At 43.5% G+C, this 16,960-nt stretch overlaps 1 protein-coding gene across 3 annotated transcripts in view; it reads left to right on the top strand.

Annotated features, from left to right (window-relative positions):
- Positions 1-16,960, top strand: part of sema5a (sema domain, seven thrombospondin repeats (type 1 and type 1-like), transmembrane domain (TM) and short cytoplasmic domain, (semaphorin) 5A) — a 134,308-nt gene that overhangs the window by 29,906 nt on the left and 87,442 nt on the right. For 2 of the 3 annotated variants that reach the window (XM_084566062.1, XM_084566060.1), the window contains exons 2-4: positions 1,751-1,962; positions 12,545-12,644; positions 15,123-15,168. In XM_084566062.1, coding sequence (XP_084422188.1) covers positions 1,815-1,962; positions 12,545-12,644; positions 15,123-15,168 — 294 coding nt within the window. In that variant the 5' untranslated portion in view covers positions 1,751-1,814. Of the gene's footprint in view, positions 1-840; positions 1,963-12,544; positions 12,645-15,122; positions 15,169-16,960 lie in introns of those variants that run through there. The other variant, XM_084566061.1, reaches the window with a different exon arrangement.

Genomic DNA, 16,960 nt, shown 5'->3' with positions numbered 1-16,960 from the left:
GCCCAGTGAATCATGAACTATTTTCCCTAAGTGAATGCAGACATAAATTTTATGAAGAATGTCTCAGCTGGCAGACCAGCAACAGGTAATATGGCTTTTTGGTGTGCAAAACATTGTTAAAGGCTGTCAAGGAAAGCAGCCTACAAAGAGAAGTGGCATGTAAAACGACAGCTTGACTAAAGTGAAAGTACGAAAAGCTGACGTGAGAACCGTCAAGACGAAAGATAAATGGAACAGAGCAAGGAAACTGGCAGTGGCTGTCACTAGCTTTCCCCGCTGTAGATGACAGGTGTTTTACATTACTCTATGGGTGAAGGGAAAAGCACATATCTCCACTGCCTGTGCATTTATGCACTGGACTCTGAGGGAATTCCATATAGGTCCCAGGATTGTGAGGCCCATTCATGCACACCAAAGGCAAAGTAAACTTTCCATTCAAGGAGAAAATGAAATAAAATCACCAGACTCTCTGCATTAAGGTTTTCATTTGAAAGCTGGAGCGGAGAGGTGGCTTGTGTTTTACCCCACAGCCACTCCAGCTTTCCAGCAGTGAGGGGGATTCGCACTTCAGAGGGAAGTGGAGACAAGTTTTTTTCTTAACTCACATCTTTTTTTTTCTTCTTCTTCTTCTTCGCAGTGTGCAGATTTTTCCATATTTTGCTGCTTTTCCACAACAAACATGTTATTCATAGTTTTTGTATATTTGCATCCCACCATTCACGCTAAATTAATGTGGTCACAGAGGGAGGATTGTTCTGCTCTCGCTCAACAAAGCGCCGTTTTTATCCACTGACTGGACAACAGATGAAAAGCCAATTTCACATGCGATAGAGATAATAAGACAGCTCCAAGGGTTCAGCAACAGAATCCATTTTTTATTTTTTTTGTTATGAAAACCAGTTGTTTCCATTAATGGCACGTTACAGCTTGGGTCCTCAGTATCTTTACTCACTCCACCACACATGCTGCTCATAATGTGTTATACAGTCAGGGAGGCTTATTCTTCTGCTGCGCACAGCATGAATCATTCTTGATAATAGCATCACATAAATGATTAAAAAGTAATGATGTAGATGGTCTAGACTACTCATCAATTCACCCCCACAAAGAAAGAAATCATGCACAACAGTGTTGTGCAAACTGCTTTGTTTTTCTGGCAGCGAATGACTTTCCGAGAAGCACGAATGTGCCCAAAGCATTATAGAATAATCACATACAGCAATTGGAAGGCTTGGTTGTGAATAAAAACATGTCAGATTTACAGCAGCCATAGGATTTAATTGACCCGTGAGGAGTGTTGTGCAGCTCTATACATTTATCAGTCACGTACACGCCCACGCGAAGAAATAGACTCTTAATAATGGGAAACACATTGATGCGCAGTGCACAGCACGCTTTCAGCTATTTCTGCCCTTCATCATCGCACACGACAAAGCTGTTCTGCAGTGGGAACAATGACTTGCGCAAAGGGAACATAATTTCAGATACCAGAGGACACAGGCGCACGCATTAGGTGGTTGAGGTAATGCAGACCATGCCTGATTCATAGACCTGGTTTCAGAGGTGAGAGGTTTGAGGTCACTCTGTGTCGACAGAGAGCTCTCTCCCTTGCTCCCTTTTGGTAAGGATTTATTTTCGCTGCTTTTCATTTCCCCGGGTGAATCCTTGGAGAATGTACATGGCCATACAGAGGTGGATCAGATCAAATGTGAAATAAACCTTTGTCTAAACCCCAATCTGTTCCCCCCAGGTGTGTCTCTCCGATGTTCTTGGCCCCTGAGGCCTGAGGAGAAGTGAGCCAAGCCCAGGCCCCGATGGGACGCCCTGTTGCCCAGCATGCACTGCTGCTCCTGCAGTGCATGCTGGTCCTGCGGCCTGGAGGCGTTGCCGGTAGGAGAGGGCCCGTGCTGCTACCCGAATCGCCCTGTTACAAGACAGAGCACCCGCTCATCCCACACTCAGGTAAATGCACAAACAAACGAACACGCCCCAGGGCAAGATCATCAACATGGCTTATTATGTTTTTTTAATTTTCCTCCGTAATGGTTGTTTATGCCCTTTTCATTCCTTCACTTCTCACAACGTTAAACTTGTAGACTTATATATGGATAATCTCTGGACTGTTTCGCCAGAACATTTCATTGTTGCTAAGAGACGTAAGCCTTCTGCACACATGTCAGCTCTGAGTTCTGAGTAAATTGCTGGCCTGAGATTAAGAAGGTACAGACCTTAAAGTACCTGAGGTTTCTCTCAGAGCAGAAAGTTTGCAATTAGCCCTTTCCCTCCTAGTTCGTGACGAATGCGTTGTTGTCTGAGGTGAACTAGAAGAAGTGTGGAAGTAAGTGCTCTCTAAAAAAGTTTTTTCTAAGCCTGAACATAAAGTGTTGATGAAAAACATCATAAATTTACGAGGCTCTAAAAAAAATATTGGTTAAAATCTGCAGGCCATGAAGAGCAATGAGCCCTTGATTACATTATAGACATTAGGCAGACATACTTGTCTAACCCAAAATAAGTCCATTTAATGTGAACTGAGTGTTTGCTAACCTCCCCACCAACAGTGAACATCCAATTACATCTTGACAACTGTAATTAGGCACAGCACGCCTGTCAACTTTTTGATTTCTCCTCGTGTTTTGATGTTATTTAAATGCAGATTGATACTTCTTTATGAGAAGTATGTAGTTTTTAGCTTTTCTTTTTAATTTTTTTTTTTTTAGAGCTCTAGCCTTGTAGCGCAGTGAAATGTATATGGTCACCAAGTGAGTTTGTGTTACTTTAAACGAGTACACTGGAAAGGTCAGAGACGAAACTTAATTATCCATCTGCTAAATTTTTTTGCCAGTTCTCATCAGGCAGTATTAAAGGTCACCCATTAGAAATTGGGACCCTGCCTTTGTCTATGTCAGACTAAAATCACGGACCCATTGTTTAAAAAAAGAAATTGTGAATATTTAGGAATAAATTTACCCGCAATCACGGCTCCGAACTGCAAATGTGCGGTTTGAAAAGAGAACAGCTTACACTTAACTTGGAAAAGTAGAGCTTAGCAAACGCTCAATTATGAACTATTTCCAGGTACTTCTTTATTGTAAAAATAATCCGTGCAAAGATTTTTCTACCGTCCACAAAACCCTTTACTTACCGCGCTCCCGTTTGTTCCTGTGAAGCACACGCGTGGTCTTCCTCATGCACTTTTACTCTGCAGTTTTTAGATACATCCAATTTCATCGCCCTTACCCTGTATCCTTACATTGCTGTTGGGCAGCTAAACTGCAGTGAAATTCTTTGAAACCTAGTCGACAGAAGGTATCGATAGCGGTCAATGCGGCCCTGTCTACTCACGGCGAAGCAGCAAAATGTCATTGAGCTGTTTTCAGTACAGCAGAGTCCCAGTCAGATAATCACATAGCATTCTGTCTGGGTGAAATTGACTGGAAGAGCAAGGTCACTGCGTGTGTGCAGAGATCCATATGCATGCAAAGACTCATATTCAATACAACCACCCGGCGCAGACGCTCAGAGTGTCCCTCATGCCGTCTTTCCTCCCGGTCTTTCATAGTCAGCTGAGGTGCCCTTCTTCCCTCTGCGCCAACTGAATGCGGTGATGATGACTAACTGCCCAGCTAATGTAATACGCTCCCGCCTTGTGCCGTCTGCGTAAAAGAGGATCACACTCCAGCCAGCGGGTCAATGCGTTTGTGTTCTCTGATGCACCAGAGTGGCCCATTAAACTCCAGTGGTTTGACGCTTTGCTTGAAATATAGGAGCATTAATAAAGAGGGTCGACGTTTCAGTTAGCATTCGGACACGGTTCACCAACACAGAGCCTACTGTACAGAGGAGGAGGAAAGAGCTGATGATACTTCAGACGTGGTCGCTTCGTTGAAGAAATAGTTTTGAAACCTTTAGAGGAAGTTGAGTTTTGTGGGAAAATAATTTCCTCATTTTGGTTTTCCAAACACCAACCAGGATAGCATTTGAAGTTAAGTATTGTTTTGTTTTGTTTTTTAAATTGTGGAATAGATACATAGGGACTAATGGCTCAGAGCAGCTCAAAACAAGGCAAGTCTGAATTTGTAATAAGCATTTACTTTGTCTGTGGACGGCCATCAGTGATTTACTTTGTACTAAAAGAAAAATAAAACAACCACTTCAAAACGTGATAATCCTAAGGCATATATTTCAGTTATTATCACTACAAGAATGAACATGATTTTTGGAACAAATCCACTTCACACAGTATTTTCTCAGTTCTAAAGGGGAGTTTTCAAACTCCGGCGATCCCCTGGGAAGTTTGAAAAACGCTGCCGGAGAGCGCCGCGCTTCCACACATTCGTTCTCTTGTTCAGCTCCTGGTAGCTCATTAAATGTGGAATCAGGAAGGTGTTGAACACGACGATCGGAAAAGAACACGGTTTACAGGGGGAGTCAAAGCGAAGAAGAAAGCTGAACATTTCTCTGTGCTGGGGGAGTGGCGCAGGGTGATTCAAAGCGCAATGAACGGCATTCTTGCTCGCCTTCATTGTTTGGGGATAAAGGTCACGGCGCACCGAGCCAACGCTGGGCTGTTGGCCAGTGTCGGGCCGCCGGTAAGCATCTGTGACCCAAGTTTTGGCTGTATGTCCCGCGCTGTTGGCAACTAATTGGACCCCTGTCCGAGGCTGTTGAATCTGCGGCAGAGCTAGTTGGTCAGAAAGATCACGCTGGTTGGCTGTTCAGATTAGCAAACGAGTGCAGCTTTATCTCGTCTCGACATTGAAATGTTTCCTCAACAACACGATCATCTAGAATGAATAAAGCGTCGACCAAATGATCACCATGAATCAGGAGAAGTCAGCTCTGTACAAGGCTTTGTAGCTCTCTCCGGCACCCTATCCTCTCAGTTAGTAGTCGCATCCTCGGTTCCTTTTTGAATTCCAAATAGTTATTTCCTTTCACACAGAGGCAGAACCCACATTTTAGTCGGCTGTATTGTTTGCAGCGCATTCAAGAAAGACATTCTGGTCCAGACACTGGCAAATCGAGGCGAAAGATCCTTGATGTCAATTTGTTTTGTCCGTAGCTTAATGCTGGGACCAGGGTAAAGCAGACGTAGACGCCTCAGCGCCGTACCAATACAGTCTCATTGCAGTTTGTGAAATAGTCACAGAATATAAGCAACTGATTTGTGTTTGTCGGAACCAATTGTCAATTTGTTTCGTGACGGCACAAGGCTTTAAAAAAGATGTATTTCAATTGAAGGTGCAGCGCCAGAGAGAGGGTGGTCACATAAAGGAATAATACCCAGTGGACTGGAGTTTGAGTCCTGTGCAAATCATTATTTCTTTTCATTCTGTTTTTTTCATTTTTATTTTATTTGCTCCCTTTTTTCACTCTTTCGGTCCCTGGTTGCCGCAACAAATACACCGGGAGAAGACCAGTGGAAATACATTACTGTCAAAGCTGTTCTCTAGCTTTGACGTGAAAAAAAAGGGAAAATTCATATCCAAGGACCCAAATCACTTTAATTAAAATTTGTGACTGTTTCATGAACTCCCATGAGATTGGGCTTGCCTCACACCTACAGTCAAACTGTCTGAAGCGCGCATAGGTGGAACTGTTTGTCATAAAATGGAATTGATGCAGAAACAAGTACGGTGTACATGTCGTTTTAAATTGCTTTTAAAGGCTGGTGACGCCATCTACACGTCGCCTTTATTTTAAAGCTCTGAAGTTCTGTAGACTTTTTCATTGCTTTCATAAGAGGACTGATTGTTTCCTTTAAACACCGGTTCTATCATCCTGCTTTGTTTATCTGCATCTCAGTTGTATTTAGTCCAAGCATAAATTGCTAAGAAACTGCTAAATGCCACATTGTCAAGAATATGTTAATTTATTGATGTCTTCACAGTTATATTTCCACTCCGCCTTTTAATCTACTCTTACACGGCCTGATGATAGTCTTTACGTAGTTCAAACACCTCCCATTGTTCAGTGTTGTAGGGTATTCAAAGCATTTTCAGGGAAAGCAAAATTATAGCCCTTGCTTTATTGCAATAAAAGCCAAAAAAAAAAAAAAAAAAGCCATGAGTCATTGCAGAAAATGCTGTCACAAATATACACATTGGCATGCATACACATGCATAAACTGTGCATGCAACGCAAGCAAAACCTCTCGTTAAACCCATTATCATTCTCTTTTGTGAGTCATTGTGCTCCGTGTAATGTAGCGTAATCCCTGGTTGTTAAGTGTGCAGTGTGAGGCTGCCATGACTTCTCTTTAGCTGGGAGGACTACAAACACATTAAATATACCCCTGTGGATAACAGCAACCCAACACTCCCACTCCACTCAGACATATATTATCCTTCTGGTCAAACAAACACATTCATGTAGAGATTTCACCTTTTTAATAAATAAAAACCATAGCTTCTTGTCTTGTGCAAATGAGCGAATGAGAAACCTTGCAAAGTATTTAAGTAAGTGGCTAAAAGAATCAGCTGGAGCTAAAATTAGGGCTGTCAAAGTTAACGCATTAGCTCAAATTGCAAATCAATGTATCCGTTATTATGACCTGGGCTCGGACTGTAGTTTGTGAAATCAGAAACAATATAAATTTCACATGAGTTAAAAAACTTTGTTAGCGATTTAAATAATTATTTCAATGAATGCCAAATTCAGCTTCAAAGCACACCAGATGGTTCTCTCCACGAGAACAAGGTTAGCTGCATTTGTCAGCGTGAATTGAGGTATCGCTGATTCAAGCACACACCTGAGGGCAGAGAGCTCTAAAGTTTCCATATGCTGCGCAGAAAGCCAGCATTTTGTCCCCTCCCATGTTGATGAGATTTTTAAAAACTTGGAAAATATCCCTTCAAGTTACATTTACAACAAGATGAGATTAATGCAAGTTAACTGTGGAAATCGTGCGATTAATCGCGATTAAATATTTTAATCTATTCACCAACTTAGTCCAAATTGATATAGAACTCTCATTTGACCACTTGGCAAGAATAAAACTATTCCTTAAGTTGATTAAACAATTTAAAATGCTGTGGTCAAACTACAAGCATCAAAAGCTACAACGCAGCCAAGCATGGCCATTGCTGGCGAGCCGCTGTTGAAGTGTTACTTAAGCCTTCCTTGAGGTTATGTCACCATTTCATTTAAAAACTGGCGTAACAAACACATAAGATCAGTCGAGGCTTCACCACATCATTGGAGCCTGAAAAAAAGATGGAGCTGAACTTTCATTTATCACTTGGCATTGTAAGTGATTTATTTAGTCATTTATTAGTAATTATCTGGTTACACCCCCCTCGTAGACAATTGTTTTTTTCTACCATTGCAAATTAAGTATTTTAGGACCGTGAGATGGTAATAGATAATATATTTATGGCATTTGAAGTTAAACAATGACTTGAAAGAAATCAGAAATAGATTGACCAAGGGATTCATCCAGTCTGGTGTGGAATAAAGACTGTGAGACGTAAAACAAGAGTATTCGCAAGCTTTTTTTAAAAAAAGACTTGTGCCTACAGCTGTGGATGTTCAGCCCTCCTAGAGAATTTGAATTCCCTCAAATTCTCAGCTGGTTTGGTAAATAAAATGAAAAATGAAAAAAAAAAAAAGTTAAAAGCCCACAGAGTGCTTGTGATCCATCGTGAGAAGCCAAGGTCTAGGTTTGTCTGAGAGGGTTCCAGTGACAGCGTTTCTTTCTATCTGTATGATTGTGGCCTGACTGTGGAAGGGCGTGCCTCACTTGGGTTTGACCCCGCTGGGGATGGTGGTTTTCTGACTTGGCACAACACTTGGCTGACAGAACTGCTACTGTGGTGCAAGGGTGCTCTGGCCTAAATACTGCTTTTTTGCTTTGTGTGGCGGTTTCAGAAATGTAGGGTTTGAGAAAGAAAGTACGCCGTGCAGTTCGACAGCAACGCTGCGAATGTTTACCCTAAAGGTACGCTCGCTACACTTTCACAAAAACACTGCTGAATATAGCTTCAGCAGAGGTCCAATGTAAATGTCCACCATTTATGTATAGGTCTGTTTTCAGAGGGGTGCTGAAAGACTTGATCTTGTTGGCAAAAGACTCCTGACCAAGCATTTGTTACTTTACCTGAAAGCCCCCGAGATACCCTGTATTAATAAAGTGTCGTATTAAGCAAGTGTTCCTGGGTGTAGGCCTGGAGGCTTTTAAAGTTTATAAACTGTGGTGTAAACAATGCCTTCACAGGCCAAGCTGAGGGCCATGTCTCTGAGGAGTGGAACCAGCAGACTTGTTTTACAGCCACCGACCGAGCGCGGCTTTTATCATCCCCGAACAGCTAGCACATCGTTAGGGAGAGGGGAGGGAAGGCAGGGAAATAAACAAATGGCCTCATGGCATTCATAAATGCAACAGGCTCCAACGAGTATCGGGAGATGCTTTAATTGGTCAGTTGGGGGTGGTTCTTTTGAATGTAAATCCCTCCCAGGTCTTCGGGGCTTAAATTCCAAGACATTAGCTTCTCTTCATTAACGTTCGAGGTCAGCTGTGTTCCAGTCATGTTTTATTTTAATGGACGACAAGCTGCCAGTGGAATGAATAAGTGCCCGTCCATATTTTTGGATTTGTGTGTCTTTCATTTACCCACCGCAATAAAAGTCCTTCATGTCATTACTTATATGTTTTCATTTTTTTTCTCGATTGCCCTGAAGAGCTTTGGTGAAAGGACTCTGCCTCTAAATACACACTGATTTAAATATTTTATTGCACTTTTATTTGCGGGTTCACAGCGGTTTGTTTCGCATGATTTACTAACTGCCCCTTGGCCACAGCAGCACAGCCCCGGCAATCTGAGTCACTGGATTTTTTTATTTTTTTGTTTTAAGATCAGCTTGTTTTTCATGCTCGAAGTAACGCAGAGGAACCTTCGTGCGTCGGGGAAGGTCTTATGCGACCTTCAGATTTTCCTCCAACCGCGCAGGTGTTTGTTTTCTGACCGCTCGGACCGATCGTTTCCTTGCGTCAGGTTGAACAAATAGCACCCATTCTCGCCGCTGCCCATTACCGCAGGGCTGCATTTAGAGCGAATTGGCTCTTCATTTATGTGCGCGCCTGCTGCCACACTCTATTTACACCACTCACAGAAAAACCATTCATGTTTCAGAATTGCTTCCACATGTTGCCATTGTTGCCGGTCTGGCAGCGCCGTAGAGCGGTAACTTTGAGCGCTGGCTGACTGGAGACTGGCGTGGCCCCTGATGCTCGGAGTAAATATTTATATATCCTGTCATTTTGTCTTTGTGTCAACTGCTTCGTGTCGGAGCCAGGAATAACAAATGCTGTGTGAGTGATGGGGGGAGGGGGGGTTCTATTTTGAGGAGAAGGGAGACAGGGGTTAAGGGGATAAGCTGGGGCCAAATAAAGGGGGAGGGGTGTGTATCTATATCCAGATATGTATTTTTCTTTTTCATGTTGGCTCAGAGCCCTGGCTATGCTCTGATTTTTTATCCCAGTCCGTGTGTGTGAGTCTGTGCATGTCTTTGTGTGTGATCACGCCTTCGTCTCATGAGCAGCCAATCCCCTGATTCACTCAGCTGCTGTACAAGCATGACCATGATGTGATTACATTATCACATGCATTGAAAATTCGGCTGCTATAACTGAAATCTATTTGACGCGATAGGGCGTAGGATTAGACTTTTTTTTTTTTTTAGGACTACTTATTGGCTCCCGAGTGTCCCTCTGTTTCCTTTTTCTGCTGGGTTGACGATAAGGTTGATTTCTTGGCTCTGTGTGGCGTCATAAATACCTCCCCGGGTGCCCCTAAAATTAGCTATTACAATCCATCCGAACACAAATAAATAAAACAAGTTAGATCCGGGTTCAAATTAGTCTCCGACGACGCTAGCTCGGTATCCTGCGGTGTTGTTTTTCAAACTCTTTCCAAGTGTGCCGCACTTTTTAATCCCAGCAGCACAACTGAAGTAGAGCTGCTAAACCCCTGTGAGTTTGACTTTGGAACGCTCCGTATATTTAGCTTCACATCCTTGGTTGTGAATGTTTATGAATGGCTCCTCGGCCTCGTCAAAAAGGGTCACAAATTCCTTGACTACTGTTGTATTCAATTAGAACCTTTTGCCCCGTTGCACGCCCCAACAGACATCCCCTTCTCTTTGTGTCTCGCACGCAGACACGCACACTCCATCACCCCGTTAGCGCGCGTCCCCCGGTGCGTCAGGGAGATTTATGGGGAGTAGCTGGGTTCGTCAAGCGCCGTCTTCCCCCCCGGGGGGTGTCACAGCTACATTTGTATGCCGGGGATCCTCCGGATGGCGTAAAGAACAGGCCCAGTGGAGCCAAAGGATTGGCACATCCAAAACTTGCTGTGTCCTTCTGGAGCAGGCAGAGCAGCAACCATTAAACAAAATGAAATCTTTTGGGGTGAAGCTGGTCGTGATCTCCCAGATATTTATGTCACTGCGGCTAATGAAAATGTATTAGTGCTGTGGTACTCAGAAGCTCGGTGCTCTTTCCTCTCATTTCTCATGTACTTATCACCAGAGACTTGAAAGAAAACAAGGGGAATTTGTCTTTGCGTGCAGCAGCGCCGCATCTCTCAGCAGACGATATTGTTTTGTTAGGAGAGCCAGGGTTTGGTCCCTCTACGTGCGCTTGCAGCGGGCAGATGTTCCTCAGCTCTGTTTGCCTTTATTTTGAACTGCTCCGAAATCCCACGTTTGTCACAGAAACTCGAAGCACCCGCTTTTGATGCAGTCAAGGGAGAGCGTGCTTTCATTTGAAACGCTGTCTGACAGGTGCGCCTGAAGAAGCAGATAATGTGTTTCGAGGAGGATATTCAAGCTGTCCTCTCCCTCTGTTCCGGCTCTGATGGAAAGCTCCCCGGTAAATTAAAAAGAGTCCCTTTGAAAGTTTGTGTCTGGAAATAGCTCACAAATGTAGCGTTGAATGATTTTAAACCGCTGTAGCAGCCACTGCTACAAAACTGCTTCCTCCCTGTGTTCTGGCGTCCGACTCCAAAATGTTCATACATGTTCTAGTTCCTGGAGAAAGTCTCCCAGTACGAAGTAATGCACATACTTGTGTAACCCAGCCTGTGTATACAGTAGTGCTGATAAGTTATTATGACTACAGATGAAGCAAGTGATGAGCGATGGAGAACATGAGTCTCCATAATGATGGATTGACCACCGTCGACTAAACCTATCAAGTAACCAGACAGTAGACAGGCCGTCCACGTCGCCTGATTCGATTGGTCAGGGGTTAATAGGTTGGGCGCCGTGAGAACAGGCGCGTTGTGGATAATATGTCAGAGTCCGTCGGGGATATCTCTCCTCCTCTGCATGTTTGTGCGTACTCCCCACAGCGCGCTGAGACAAGATCGGTTTCTATAAAATGTTCGAATGTCACCCGTCCTAATGGTTGGCTCAGAGTATGCATTTCCTTGAGACCGCTCAATCAGCAGCAGGTACACAAAAATCAAAGGGCTTCCCATTGAGTCATAAGACATCCAGATTTCGTGTCTCGCTTTGTTTGGGGGATTTTTAAGACAACGGATACGCGGAACGCTAATGTTTGAGTGCTTTGATCCACGGCGAAGGATTTTTTGTGCGACAGCTCAAAGCCTTTCGTTCTTCTTTGCTCATCTGTGTTTCCTCAGAGTGCGTGTCTTTACTTAAAAAAAAAACTGTTAAGGCATCGTTCCGACAAAAGGCGCTAAACTTGTTCTGAAATGGCAAATGTGCCAGCTGTCACCTTTAAGGCGCAGGAGTGACTGAATCGGATGCAGAACAAAATGACATTGTCTTCTTTAGAAACGGAGCTCTAAATGAGTTAAAGGTTTAATTATGTTGATGAAAATCTCACAAATCTCAGAGGAGTTTGTTGTCTGTCCAGCACGTTAGTTTAACAATAAAGGAGACTGGTAGTCAGTGGTGAAAGATGAGTCTGGATACTTTACCTGAAAAAAATGTTCCAATGAAACATGTACAATTCCTGCATTCAGCCTCTCAACAGTTTTATGTAAAATTATCATTATTCTTGCTGCTACAGCACTTAGAACATTGAGCTCATTGCATAGGAGCCAATTTTAATGCTGTTTTTTATGTTAAAAGCATCACATTTGATAAACTAACCACATTTCTGGTTTGTAAAAATAAATGTAAATGTACACAAATGTAATTAATTTTTCAGTTATGATATTTGCTGCAAACCTAGAGGTCAAAATCAGCCTTAGTCTGTAACACTATTGATTTCCTGTCAGATTTTTAGTTCAAGTTTTTTATATATAGATCTGGCCAGTGTGCAAATGAAACTAGAACAAATGTCCCTTATGTCAAGCTGAAAACAATGCTAAGCAAAGGCAGGAGCCTAAAGAGTTACAGGCTTGTAACAAATCTCCCCCTCCCCCCGGGGGACCCTGCTGTTTGAGTGTCTTCAGAAAATTTACAGCAGACCTTTGAACTCTGATAATTCCTCAGCACGGCTTTCATACAGCCATAAACGCTGCGCTCTGGTTGGCTAACCCCTGGTTGTGTCCTCTGGTATCGTTGGCAGAGATGGAGCCATGGATCTCCAGGTTCAAAGCAGAGGGCACGGTGGATTACTCACAGCTGACCTTTGACCCCGGCCAGAATGAACTGATCGTCGGCGCAAGGTAACACACATACGTTGTCTCTTTTTTTCCCCCCCTCTCTGCCTTCCCACTTGTCTCCTTCTTTTGTTGTCTGTTCTCTTATTGTGCCTCCTTTCATTCTTCTTTTTTTGCAGTGTTTTTCGGTACGTTGCGTGAGTAATGATCAGTTTCTCTATAGATGTATTCAAAAGCCAAAGGAAAAATGGTTTTGGTGATTGTTTCCAAGTCCATTGTCTTTGTCAAGGCCAGCCAAATGTGTGTGTACTTGTATTACTCATGTGCTGAGGTATCGTAAATCTCCTCAAACAGCCACGTTGTGGGGACCAGTTTTCATTTTGGGGACATATATCACGTCCCCATTTACTTAAATCATTAAACTGAAGGGTGATCGAGGTCGGATGGAGGTTAAAGTGAGGGTAAATTCAGGATTAAGGAAGAAATACACCTGTTCATGTTTGTTTGCGTAGCGGCAGCTTCTTCATTTAGCTTTTTCTTAAATGTGGACACTGCATTTTATAGAGCGATGGCTGTGTGCGTCCCCACGGCGAAGCGCGCTCTGCACTCGGCTTAATGGCGTGAGCTGTCAATAGAAAGAAACAGTCTCAACAACGCAAACAGGAGATAACAGCAGGGTTGTCAGGATGGAGAGCAGCAAAACAAACAGAGACAAAGTGAGCCCGGGGAATTTACTAATGCACCCAGGAACTTTAGATGGAGAAGCCTAATCAGTGAAAGTGTATGTGTGGACAGATAAAGGTCTTAGAGGTGAGTAAATTCCCACTGAGTCACACAGCAACAATATCTAATATAATATAATATAATATAATATAATATAATATAACAGATGCATGCTGTGTTTGCTGTCCATCTTTTATTTTTAGCTACACTTCAGACAATTCTATCAACACACACTTCCAGCGCTCAAAAAAAAATCAAATAAGCGACTTAGTTCAATTCTCGCTGCCAGCTCGACGGCTGTCCAGTGTCTAACCGTGAAAAGCAAGGCGTCTGGATGGATGGCTGCAGGTTGGGTCAGAAGTATGAGTGATAATGGAAGGAAAGAGGGATCGATGCAAATATCAATACGCTAAAACAAGGTTCCAAGGCCACACTGGAACCCGGCCGATAGCCACTCTCCACGGAGGCTCATAGATCTGAGAGAGCTCTTTCATAAGCGTGTGTCTGCAGGTGTTAGCGTGAACACGCTTGCTCCGAAATTAGATCTCTAAATTGTATAAAACAAAAAATAATGATGAAGGATTACTGGCATGAAAGGAAGCCACATGCTGGTTTATTAGTTTTATTTTTTTTTTCATGGTTTTGTAAGCTGTACAGGTTTTATTTATTTTTTCTTTGCCGTGAATGCACTTAACTAAACATAACAAATGTTTAAGAATATTTTTTTAGTGAAATGGACCGGCTGCATCAAACAGGGATATATTTGAAGCCTCAAAGGGGAAGAAAAAGATCACAATAAATAACGATTTTGCCCGTAATTGTCATGTTTTGTGTAATCTCATTCTGGTAATGGTGCGTAATTTGTTTAGCAGGCAGCCTGAGACGCTGTCAAGTCAAAACCCTCTCAAGGCGGAATTCAATACAACCTGATGTTTCTTGAAAAGCTAGGAATGCCGATGAAACCGTTTGTTTGTGACTTGCAGATTTGAAAAGCTCCAGGCAAAGCAGGGTAGGCACTGACTAGACTGTGATTTCACCGCTGGGCTTTGGTTGTCCTTCAGTCTCTTTTCCTTTGTTTCTCTCTTAATCTTACTCATAACACGCAAAACTCTGAGGAGAAGTGAAATAAAATCTTTTAGCTATGCTTTTTTTTGCCCTCCTTATTATAGGCAGGAGGCACCTAGAGGTCCATCATTTGCTGCAGTGCTTGCACCCAGCCATCCGTTGTATTCAGGTTATTTCAGTGGCCAGACTGCACTCTTGCAACTCCTTATGTCACCACTGAAAATCATCATTTTAACCTCTAAGTGCTGGAAGCTTTAGAAGCTTTAGGTGCAGCAGTTGGAAAGGGGAGCTCTGTACTGATCTTACACAATAAAGTATATTTGTTGTCGAGTATCGCCGCATATGTATATAAAAAAAGACATAACTTGAAGAGGGCATGGAGAATATGATTTTGCTTTTTGTGTCTTCAGCATCTTGAGGCTTTTGGATGCTAGTAGCATAGAATTAATCTCCATCCAAACTGTCTGCTGCAGAGGTCCAGAGGTCTACGCAAAAAATGTGTGGCTGAAGTGCACATCTAAAATAATAATCTCACTTATCAGAGTCATCCGAGCCATTCCCATGCTATTTTTAAGCATTTTTTTTTTCTTTTATGTATGCTCCCTTTTTTGGAGTACAGGTGGCACTGCTGATGAGGGCTGTTAAGATGAAAGGACTGAGGAAAAAATGCTGAAATCTTTTTTTTTTTTCCTTCTTCTTCTTTTGGGCTTATTTACAGAAAATGGCGTCGACTCACACATTTCCCTCTTTTCACAGAAACCACCTCTTCAGGCTCAATCTGGAAGACCTGACACTGATCCAGGTGAGTGCTAATGCCCTCTCTTTGTCCGGCTCGCCCAGTTATCCGAAGCCCTCCGGAGCGCCTCCTCTCTGCCTCCGACGAAATACTGCGCTAGCCGTAGCGCGGCGCCGCCAGCTCCCGCGACTTAAAGCTGTTACAGTAAAAGGGTTTAGCATTTCACACGTCACAACAGCTTCCCGTCGGGTTTTGCTCGGTGGCTCCGTGGGCTGATACGCGGGAGGAAGGGAAGGGTGATAATAGTGAAGTCTGTGTTAACATCCTCCGTGTTTAAATCCAATTTGAAACTTTATGTGAAATGCGCTCCCAAGCTATACTTTTCCGCATTTTTCGAGGTCTTTTAAAACCTTGTGCAATCTCTTTAATATGTTTTGGTTAAACTCCTCATCTTTTCTTAAACCATCCGCGCAGACAATGAAATGTTCTGAAATGCAAAGCAGACACTAAAGTGTGCTAGCTTCAGGGCTTCGCCTTCTGCCTATGGTGTAAAACGCTCACAGAACGTACATAAACAGCAGTGAAGCTGGCAATTATTTTCTTAAAATCTCCATCATTCTATTTTTTATTTTTTTGCACACTGTTATGGTTTTATTTTTTCCACTGTTGTTTGAGCCCCACCTGTGGAGCTAAGCATTTTGTGACCCACTGAGTTACCATGCAAACATTGACGCGTGGAGGGCTTTATTTCTAGGTGGTAGCACCGAGGCTTCTTTGATGCCTAGACAACTCTTGATGTCGGCCGTTTGCACCCTGCAAAACCGCTGGAGAGGATGAGGAGGGGGAGAAAGAAAAACAGGGTAGTTAGGATGGCCGGATGAAACGGGAGAATGGGGGCTGCAGGGAGCGCCGTTGATATAAATCCAAATGGAAAGGGAGAATGAGGAAAACGGTCAGATGAAATAAAAAGCAAATCTATTGGGTAGGAGGGAGTGGAGGGTGGCAGACACAAAGGAATCAGGAAGCAGTGAGACAGCGCACAGACAGAGGGAAGAAAGCCGAACCCCACCCCCCCACCCCCCTACGACAGAGAGAGACGAGGACTCACGCGGGGCCCGTCTTTTGTGCCCGCTCACTGGGACACAGATGCTTTTTAAAGATGTTCCGTGCCATCCGCGCACCCAATCATCCCCCCCCCCCCCCCCCCCCCCAGTTCTTTATTTCACCCCGCGCTCGGCTGGCGCTGCAGGAATCAGCGGAGGAGATTCCGCCGAGCCAATCAGACCCTCATCTCCAAGGCGTCGTCTCTAGAGAGAAAAGCATCTGGTAATCCTCGCCGAGGCCCGGGGCCAGGTTGAGCTGACCTGTGCACTAGTCCCTCCTTTGCATTTGAATGGACTTCAAGCTGCAGAGTCAAGAGGAAGTTTAAGTTTCACCGCTATAATTTGAGGACGTGGTTCTTCTCTCTTTAATTCCTTCCTTTTCACTGTAGCATGAAGTGGGGGATTACTTGCACAGAGATTTGGTTGCCTCTGTCGCTGGGTTTACACATATCCCATATTCCTGCTGTTGATGGATATGAAAGGGCTTGAATGAATTTCCCCTTTGGCACCGTTGCTCCACTCACACTGCGCTCATTGCTGGCTGATCAAATAGATTTACAAGGAAATATGGCGCTGAGAGTGTCAGAGCCAACAAAGAAAGTTCGGGCACAAATACTTGTTGGAAGTTTAGTGCGTTTTATTTCGGTTGCACTAATGTTCAAAGGCTTGCATGAGGTTCTTTTTTTTTTTATTATTCTTTGCCCGCAAAAGGAAATGAAGCTAAAAGCTACACCTACGCTTGTCTTTGTGATTTC

Source organism: Chelon labrosus (genome assembly GCF_963514085.1).
Source record: "Chelon labrosus genome assembly, chromosome: 18".
Classification (NCBI taxonomy): Eukaryota; Metazoa; Chordata; class Actinopteri; order Mugiliformes; family Mugilidae; genus Chelon; species Chelon labrosus.
Note: the sequence above shows the minus strand (reverse complement) of the source record. Positions and strands in the feature narration are given on the sequence as shown.